The sequence below is a fragment of the Thunnus thynnus genome, chromosome 4 (genome assembly GCF_963924715.1).
Source record: "Thunnus thynnus chromosome 4, fThuThy2.1, whole genome shotgun sequence".
Lineage (NCBI taxonomy): Eukaryota > Metazoa > Chordata > Actinopteri > Scombriformes > Scombridae > Thunnus > Thunnus thynnus.
This window is the reverse complement of record NC_089520.1, coordinates 20,751,329-20,761,595: the sequence shown is the minus strand read 5'-3', so window position 1 is coordinate 20,761,595 and position 10,267 is coordinate 20,751,329. Positions and strand designations below refer to the sequence as shown.

Below are 10,267 nucleotides of genomic sequence, written 5' to 3'. Positions count from 1 at the left end.
ATAAAATTGGTTCATTTTGCTTTCAGCTAACGAATCAAATGAACAACAGACCACTCATCTGTCTCCTTGATGACTCCTGCTAGAGTTAAGGAGATGGTGAAAATCAAGATGTAAACTATTTTGCAGTTGAAAGGAAAATCAACCATAAAACAGCATCTATATGTACTATTCCAGACTATTGAACATTGTCAACATTTCCTGACCGTCTCTCTTATCTGAAAATCAAGGATAAACAGAGATTTATGATACCATTAGGTGCCACTTTATGAAGATGGTATGTTGACGTTGCATTACTGATTGACTGTGGGCTTGTAGAGTATTTGTTGTAGGATTTCCAGGTGTACAATTAGTGAATATCCCCATATCACAGTAAAATCACCACGGCTATCCTATGGGAGTTGTTACATTATTGACTGTCTGTGGAGCAGCTCCTGTATTTGTCTCTAGGTGACATTAAATCACTTAAACAACTCTCTCTGTGTTGATCAAATGCACAATTTGAAACAGAACTGTAGCCTACAATATTATATCAAAAGCATGTTCTAAATCTTCAATCAATCTTGTGTTAGTTTTGTAGGGGTCAAGCAGTGGAAGATCATACTCCTCCCTATAGATGTATTAAGATTATTGTGGGAACACAAAACAGTCAAAGCAGTAATCAGATAACTCAACAGTTGAGAGATGTGCATGAACAGATTTGTGAGTGCAGAGAATTCACTCAGTTCAAAATATGCTCTCATTGTTTTATCCAGCTGTTTTGGCAGATGTGGACGCATACTTATTGTGGGTTGCAACAGAATAAATACCCAACTCTGAGCTCTACTGAGCTTTTTAGCCTCTTTTAGCTCTTTGTTTTGGACTTACATCAAACCTCAAGGGTTATTGAACAGAAAAACAGATCTAAGAGGAGAGTGAGTATTAAATTATTTTTTCTTTCTTTTCTTTTAGTACTGGATTACTGAGGTTGTAATTGGATCCTGTCTTTTTTAAAGAATTGCCACCAAGATCTCTGTAATAGCTATGTAATAGCAACACTGTTTCTAAGTAACCTCAAATTCATATTTGGCACTTGGATTTGGCATTTCTATACTTGAATTTCTCGTTATTTATTGGCCAACATGTACACCAATATCAAGATATCTGCAATAAATGAATATTAGCCGATATATTGGTCTAGCTCTAGTAAGTAGGCAATTGTTTGCTAAGTGTTAGACAAAAGAACTGTGCAATTAAGGTCTGGAAATGATGTGAAGCGGATCCAGAATGAAACTTACCCGACCGTTCTGAATATAATTTGGACCCAGCCTGACTCATGTCCTGTTCTGGTCTTCAACTCATTAAGACCTCTACTGTAGCCTACCATTAAGTGATATGGGGGTAGCTTATTTCGGTGGTCTTCTGCCCTCTAGTGGCTAAAAATCGATCAATGCAGCTTTAAATTTTGCATGTCAGGTACAAATTGACAAAAATTGACAGCACACAGCTTTGAACATTAAATAACACTCCATTGCCAGCAGGACTCTGTCATGCTGATTGAACAAAACCACTCTTTAGCCCGTAACAGCCGCACTGAAAACTGCGTGACAACACTGATAACCTTTAGATTAACCCTTCATATGATTTACAGAGCATAAGAATCAATGAAGAAACATAAAATAATGGTGAAAACAAAGACAAAAGTCGCCGTTTTTTGTTGGCGCACTCAATCTGTCTGCGATGTCTCCTGGGTTGAACCATAAAATAATAAAGAGAGGGGTTACTCCGACAGAAATGTGTACACTGTGGTCACTAACTAAAGCATCCATAAATGAAGACGAGTAAGACTCATCAATAAGAAGTGATTATATACATAAGTGTAATATTTTTAACGGGTGTGATTCATATATACAAGCTAGTCATTTAATAAATACATTAACGTCTCCCCCCCGTGTACACGAGAATGGTTTATCCAGGAAGCATGTTCCAGTGTTTGGGGAAATACCAACAAACTGTATTTTCTGCCAACTTGAACGAGTGTTTCCTCTGTTGTTACAGGTTATTGCGACGGTGGAAACAAAATTAAACACTTCTCTTTTATACCCCCGTTTTTTGTGTCGTCGTTTGAACCTTACTGGACCACAGTGTCGGTGTTTCTAAGCCAGAAGGAGGACGTTTAGGGTTTGACAGATTTGGCTAATTGCACTGACTGCAGCTGCACCGCTTTGAGAAACCATGTCTGATTTAATCCTGGTGCTCCTGATAGTCGTGCTCCTGGTGTGTTTGCTTGTGACAGTGGGGGGCTTCCTGATGTACTCAGGGCTCTTGTCTGACGTGGTTATAAAGACTGGGCCACCTCCTATCAAAAATGTCACCATTGCTTATAAGTTCAAAGAGGGATCATACAAGGATTGCGGTGCAGCCTACACAGAGAGCTGCAGCATTGGGCCAAAACTGAGCTCCATCGGTGTCTTCTACGATGACCCCAAACAGGTGAGACCCTAGGACTGAGTACACAGAATCTGTATTTACACTTGACCTCATGACATAACCACAAAACCCACTGTACTTTGTTTCCTGATAAGATATTACAGTAAGTAAAGATAGGTTTTGTTTGACCTGGACAGCGTCTTAAAGGTCACTCAGACGTTGATGTATTCAAAACTTATAAGTAAAAGTTGTAGGGCTGCAGCTAACAATGATTTTTCACACTATGATTCATCTGATCATTTTATTGATTCATTGTTTAGTCTCCAAAATGTGGTCACAGTCCTAGGTCTTCAAATGTCATGTTTTGTCCTATCAACAGACCAAAACCCAAAGATAATCAGTTTACTGTCATAGAAGGCTGTAAAACCCTGCAGATATCCACATTGGGAGAGCTGGAACCAGATTTTAGGCATTTTTGCTTAAAAAAAAACCAATTACAACTATTAATCTATTGTCAAAATCATTACAAATCTGCAATCAGATTAATTTTCTGTCCATCTACTAATCAGCTAATCGTTTCAGCTCTAAAAAGTTTAGTAAAGACATTTCAGTGAGTATCTTATAACTTGTGATTGTCTATCTACTTAGCAACAGTCCTTTTTGAAGGTCTTGGAGATACTGTATGACATGGAAGTGTAATGTACAGAAGAAGCCACGTCAAATTTTATTTTTATAGCACAATATCACAAACCACAAATTTGCCTCAGGGCTTTACAGTCTGTACAGCAATTTAACATCCTCTATCCTTAGACCCTCAATTCGAATGAGGGAAAAACTCCCTAAAAGACATGTAATTCAGTGTAATTCAGCATGCATGGCTCAAGGGGTTAAATGCACAGGCAGCCTTTTAGAGGAACTGAGCCTGAATGATGAAACCAGTCAGCTGTTCAATGCCACGTTGCACTGTTGATATTTTTTTCCCCTCTCATCTGTGGCTCCAGGGCGCTTCAGCATCAAAGCTGGCAACCAGACTCTGAACTTAGAAGGGCAAATACAGCCTCTTCACATGGGTCTGAAGAGAGCTGACAGACAGCTGACAGTAAATATGCACTTTTTCGACCTACAGTAGTCTAAATGGTTATGTAATTACATTCAGCCGGTTTTTGCATTAGTCACGGTCCATATCTGAGAGGCAGTGAATGTGCTTTTGTCACCCTGATCCTCATCCAAAACTACACTTTGAATAAATGGGTCGTTCCTCAGCTGAGATCTGTGGTCGTCGCTCTCCATTAATTCCACATTCCGCTGTTCATCACGAGTTGTGTTTTTAGTCAACAAGATAAGTCTGCTTAACAGCTGCGCGTTACATGGGAATGTTTTATGAGTGCCCAGCTGATAACGGGAAGAATATACACACACACATATGGTGTGTAGTTTGATAAAATCTCACCAAGATAGAATATAAACTGTTAATAGCTTATTCCATGGCTTAACACTAACTCTACCACTCGTTTGATTTGAGGTGCTGGCTCACACTGTATTATTGAACTGTATTGTGTCAGCTGTACTGACATTTGAGTGCAGAGTTTGTTGTGGTTGGGTGAGTTAAGCTATCTGACAAACAATGTGGCAAAATACAGGTGCTTGACACATCAACCCAAAGTGCATTGTGACATAGTCTGTGTGGATGAAAAGGAGCACAGATTATGGTGTTGATAGTCTATTTAGTATTGTACACCACTAAGTCTTTTGTGTTTTATGGTCTCTGACACTAAGATAAGATCACACTGGGTGTCTGTCTTCCAGTTGCAGCAGTCACTCATGTATAAATGTAGTTGTCCTTAGTGGAATAAAGAATGTGGCACACTGGCAGTACTTTGTGTTTGTCTTTCTGCTTACCCCTGCTAGTTTCTCTGTACCACTTTGTCCTTTTTTTTAAATCAAGGCTTTTAGTGGAGTATGAGTCATACTAGTGGAAAGTTGTGGCAAGAGGCACATGGAGGAGCTTTTAAAAACTTTTCTGCTGGTGTAAGAGTTTGTGGAGAATATGGATCATAAGGAGCCATTACAGGATGTTCCGACGTCTCTGTAAGCGCCTGGGGAAAGATATTCTACTGATACGTTGTCCTGGCTTCTTTCTCTATTTTGACTTAATCTGAAGACATACTGACCTCTGACCTCCCTGTGGAGATAAATTATGAATCACAGAAATACATTAAGCATAAAGATATTAAAGAAGAAGAGATATTCAAGCTAATGATATCGATATTCATCAAAGCTTCAAACTGGTTCAAAGTTTGACTTCAGTCCAGAACTGGGGACTGTCAGAAAAAGACGTCTTAAGAGCCCAGTCACTCTAATAGTTCAACATTTCTTCATGTAATACCAATTTAAAGGAAATAGTGGGTGGTAATTGCAAGTAGTAAGCTGTAACTTTTTGACTGGCCTTATCTCTGAGGCTGGAAGGGCTGACGCATTTTGCTGTTTTCCATGTTTGCCTTGTGACATGAGAATTTGTTGACCCCCCTAGTTTACAAAAGCCAAGAGTCTGATTACTCACCACCAACCACATAAGTAAACTCAGAAATGGGAAATGCCTTGTGGTTAAATTTACTGTAAGCTAAGATGGAATTTTTCATAATAAAAATTGTCTTTATGTGACTCACTGCCAAACTCTAATGCAGTAATTAAAGAATAAGTGTTGTGGGCACACTGTTACTCCTCCTGAGAAGTTTTAAGAGGTTTAAGAGTTCAACTCTTTTTACTAGTTTTGCGTGACTTACAGTGGATGTTGCAACTTGCTGTGTTCAGACTTGACCTCCTTACTTAAGGTGGCTCACTAACACCAATGGCCACTAGATGGCACTATTAGCATTGGATTTGGCTTTGAGTCAGGATCATCCCAAAAACTACATATTGATCTTCATACTTATAATTTATTACCCTGACATGAGTAGTGCCTCTTAAAATCAATTCAGTCAAAAATGAGTTTCATCATGTTAAAATAAAATAGGATTTCAAACATGCTCAAGTGGCTGTGTATCAATTGGTCACAGTGGCATTACTCCACTGGTTTTCACAGCTGTTTTTTTTTCAGTCATTTGCATTCACTTTGGATTCAAATTGTAATACAGTCCCTTTTATTGACTACAATGAAAGCCAAGGACCATGATTCAAAACTAACTACACCAAATTATTAAATTAATCACAGAACATGTAAAGAGAAGGCTTCTATCATAGTGACTAAATGTACTCTATATTTAGCAAGTCGGACAGCTCTTTGGACAGTTTTGGACTGTGTTTGACTATAGCGGTCTGCAGTGGTAAAGACAGTGGCTGACACCCTCACCTCACTCTGCTGAAGCATTTGAGACAACACTTAAATAGCCAATTAGCACTAAATCTAGCTGCTTCTCTTAATGCCTTTTTGCTTTGAGTGTGCACATTCATGCGTTCCTGTTTGCATGTGTGCTTGTAATTGTCATAACTTATTAACACACATGCCTGAGGGACTGAACATTTTTGCAGTTTGACTCACAGGGGTCGGCCACTTTAGTGTAAAGGCAGCCAACTGGACGGTGAGCCACAGCATCTGAGGTTATTCTTTAAACTTGCCTAGTCATTCAAGGCAGAGTTGCCTGAGGGTCAACTTAAGTGGGGCTTTGACAAGAGTATTGAACAAATCCCTGACTGGATAATGTACAGACTAAATCATTGAATTTATCTGTTGTGCTCTTGTTGGATGGAAAAGAGTAAAGAATCCACAAGCAGGCTGCCTGTTGGCAAAGAAATCTCCAGAGCAAAATTCATTTAGGACAGTGCTCAGAGGCCAGTGGATGTGTCACGAGGGCTAAGACAATAATCTACTCGAGAATGAGGAGCTTAAAGATGGATGTCATTTATTGTCTAGTAGGAATTAGTAGGTTGTAGAAATGTATGGCTTAACAATTTCTTTAACCATTGTCCTTCATCTATTCTTCTTGTCTATACTTTTTTCACAAAACAGCAAATGCAGTTGCCTCTGACGCTGTGAATATGTTGTGTTTGTATCAAGGCTTAACCAGAGCTCCTGTTTGGTTCATCTCTGATCTACTGAATTCCCACTTTGTTTTAGCCTCTGAAGCAAACCCACTCACGGCTCCCCATGACAAGCAGGAGAAAATGAAATGTCATGTGTAGACGTATATGGGAGTGGCAGTGAGAGATGAGGCGAGGTGCGGAACTGCTTCAGAAGAGGGGTATAAATTGGTAGGAGTCTGACTCACCTTGAGAGCCTCGCAGTGCTCCAATTCATCAATCGGAATTTCTGATCAGAGCGCCGAGCAGCGCTGCACTCCCAGTCAAATTTATTAGCATTTTACTGCCGCTTGTCTGTCTGTCGACAGCAACAACATGAAAGGGGGGCTTCTGGCAAGGAGTTGCCACTTTTAAAGGTGGATATAAAATGAGAAATAAATACGCTGATACTCTGAAGTCTGGTCCCACAGGTCTTCAAGTCAATATTATGCAAGATTGTGGACATGCAAGCTTTCCCTATGGTAAAGCACCCCGTTAATATTTATGAACATCTCTACTGTGAGTAAGATACTGCAAAATGAGAACGAAGCTATCCAGACAGGATCTATTAAATTGGGAAATGTTCACTGCTTTTTTATCCTGGAACACAACTGTTGAGTGTATTTTTAGGATGCCATTTTCATCCATTTTCACATGTAGAAAAAAGACATTACTTTACAAGCTGACATGTTACGATTAGTTATTAAAACAAGATGAAGAAATGTCTTTAAATCTTATTGCGCCATCAATCCTGTGACATGTATTGGCTTTTCACCCTGTGTTATGATGCGCAGGATATTGGATTACACAGCCTAATATTAATCAGAGCAGCTTACAGAGAGCAAGGAGGTGGAGAGAAAGAGTTGAACATTTGTATAGAAGGAAGTAAGCCTACGCCGAGGAGGAGAGGAATCCATTCATATCTCCTATTAGAGAAGATTATCTCTCTGCTCTGTGACATCTGGCTGGAGGAGTGCCACACTGTGTCCAGCTGGCCAAGGAGTGGTGAACCAGCTCCACAACTCTGGTGAAGGAAAAACTGTGTCCTGCCTCCAGCAGGCTGCTTATCCTCGCCAGTAATTATACATGCCAGAACTCCCAGGATGCCATGTGTAATTACCAGCTAAGGCTGAGCGCAGCCTAAAGGGACAGAGCTGCACTTGGTGAAAGAGAGAGACAGAAAAAAAATTTCCACGGGCTCCTCGCTCAAGGGGCCATTGGGGCCCACGCCTCGTCACTGCAGTGGATGTATAATCTGATTTGGATGCTTGAAGGCCCCCCTTCCGAAGGAGGACGTATTGATGTTTTGAACTTTGTAGTTTGAAGAAGTCTTTATTTTATTTCCACAAACCAATTGAGTTGTATTAAATCAGTCAGCATGATGGCTGATTTTTGCTTTGTGCCCAATTGTAAAATGAGCCTCACTGTTTGCTTGGTAATCAGTTTGCTTTAACTGCATTAGTGTAGGTAAGCATACTTGCTTCACTGCTATTCCTAGTCCATTAATTCAGCAGCCAACAGCTCATCACAGCATACCTGTGGTCCCAGTGCAGTGCCGCCCTATTAGTTTCAATTTACCTCCTGGTGACTTTGTCTCTGCTGCTTCGTCTGCCCGCGGGGGGAAGAATGGCTTCCAATCAGCTGAGACAGGTTATCGCTCTGACACACTGAGGTGAAAGAGCTCTTGTTGAGAGATTGCTTATCCCGTAGTCTTCTGTTCTTCTTGCTCCCCATGTGTCAGGTTCTTTGCTTGTACATGGAGGAGCCCTAAACACCATCTGTCTCGGTATTCCAGATATAGAAATAAAATGATAGTCCGAACCACTGAACAGAAAGAGAGAGCCTCACCAGCGAAGGCAGTGATGTGTATTGTTTGTGCAATACATTTGCAACCGGACTGTTAGATGAAAAAAGATTTTTGTCTGTTATCCTCTCTTCACAAACTCAGTGTGTTCTTTTATGAATGCTGCATTTGCTGCTTTTCATGCTTCACTGCAGACGTTGATGGTGAAGACGGCATGGAGGTCCAGAGAGGCTCCATATTTGCAGAAATACTGACTGCAGTGCAGTGAAGGACCCCTGTACAATCACAACCTCTTAACTCCCTCCATTCCGTGTCATAGCAATTAACCTCTTGCACTTTACTTCAATGAGGAAAGAGACAACTCTCGATATAGTATTGCCACACTTTCTTTAATGCTCAGAGCATGGCACACTCGAACTCGATATAGACATAGGAGCTGCTGTAGAGGAGTGAGCCCTGAACAGTGGGGCGAATACTTTTACATCTTTTTCACACCAACCTGTAGGAGTTGTTGTGACTACTCTATGCATGATTATACCCAAACAGACATTACAGGATCTGTTTCAGAATCAACAGATGTTCTTTGTTTCTCTTTCACACAGGAACATACTGTTCAGAGACACAAACATGATTTCTGTGACTGTCATTAAGCATTTTTAACCTTTCACTTCACACAAGCATTTATACATATTCATACAATAATTTCCCTCACATCTGGCATAACAGTGAACCCAGTTTGACAACAAGAGCATGAAGGGCAAACGTGATGATTGGCACCTCACTCACACATTTTTTAAAATTCAAATACACTTTTTACTTTGTGAGTACACACTACAAGGTTACCTGTAAAAAAAAAATAAACAGAGAAATTAGAAGAGAAATCTTTTATTCTGCCTCAGCAGTGCTGTTATGTTGCCTTTATATGGTTTATATGATTTATTTTATACGCTCTTTCAATGGTAATTGACCCCTCTCTGCCAATTTAGCTCCATATTTTGTTGATTGGTCGCTTGGTAGTTGTGTTATAATGAGCGTGGTGATGGTCCTCGGTCAGGCAGAGTGCAGTACGCTCATTACAATCATGTCTTTTAAGCCTTTGTGTCAGGCAGAGAGTTGGCTGCTTGCCTTGTTTGTTCCTGTCCTCCCTAACCTGCTAATACATCAGCAATGACCAGCAATTGTAAACGCACTCAAAACAATGCATCCCAAGTGGTGGTAGCCGGGAGGGAAGAGATGCAGGGGCCAAGAGCAGGAAAGATGAGGAGAGTAAATCCTCATTACGTGTCTGCTAATAAAGAATTACCTCTGTCAGCCGTACCTTTTTATTGTTGGAGAGCCCTCATCCATCAAAACTGGCCCTTGTAGCCTCAAGCAAAGAATTGCTTTTGAAATTACTTTTTCTCCCAACAGGTCCTTGGAGACCTGGCTTAAGGGAATCAGGTCGAGATGGGAATGGCACCATTTGTGAGGAGAAGTCGTCTTAAAGTCCCATGGGTCATGCACTCTACGAAAGTTGACTGAATGTCTTTTTTTTCTGATTTAATGAGCTTGCTTATCATAGGGAAAAATGGACATTGACCAAACATGAAATCAACAGAGATGTATTCAAAACTTGTAGACTGCGCCAGTGTTTCACAGTTCACTGCTAGCTGAATTGGTTTTCTGCAGCGTGGTACAGAAACATAATATGTCAGTGTTCAGTTACTGAGATAAAAGCTCCACAGTCTTCCCATTATCTGACACTCTGCTTTTCACCCAGGCCAATCAAAAGCCACAGTCGACTTACCCCCTGCTACCTGTGAGAAATGGAATCACATGCTGTCTTTCAAAACACCGCTTAGGCAGTGGCGGACCTTTAGGACGCCGCTGCCCAGTGTGGACAGCAGCTTAGAATTTCAACCTTTTGTGGTGTTAGAATTTCAGACGCAAACAAAACAACTGTAGTGGTTAAAACAAGTCAAGTGCATGGAGTGGTGTTCCTCTCTTTCCTAATTGCCTGTA

The 10,267-nt window shown here is 40.6% G+C and overlaps 1 protein-coding gene across 1 annotated transcript in view; it reads left to right on the top strand.

Moving 5' to 3' along the window:
- Nucleotides 1-1,956: 1,956 nt before the first annotated feature.
- tex264a (testis expressed 264, ER-phagy receptor a) overlaps nucleotides 1,957-10,267 on the top strand; it is a 79,365-nt gene continuing 71,054 nt past the window's right edge. Inside the window, exon 1 of the mRNA XM_067587417.1 lies at nucleotides 1,957-2,469. Within this exon, the coding sequence (XP_067443518.1) occupies nucleotides 2,212-2,469 (258 nt within the window). The 5' untranslated portion in view covers nucleotides 1,957-2,211. The remainder of the gene's footprint in view (nucleotides 2,470-10,267) is intronic.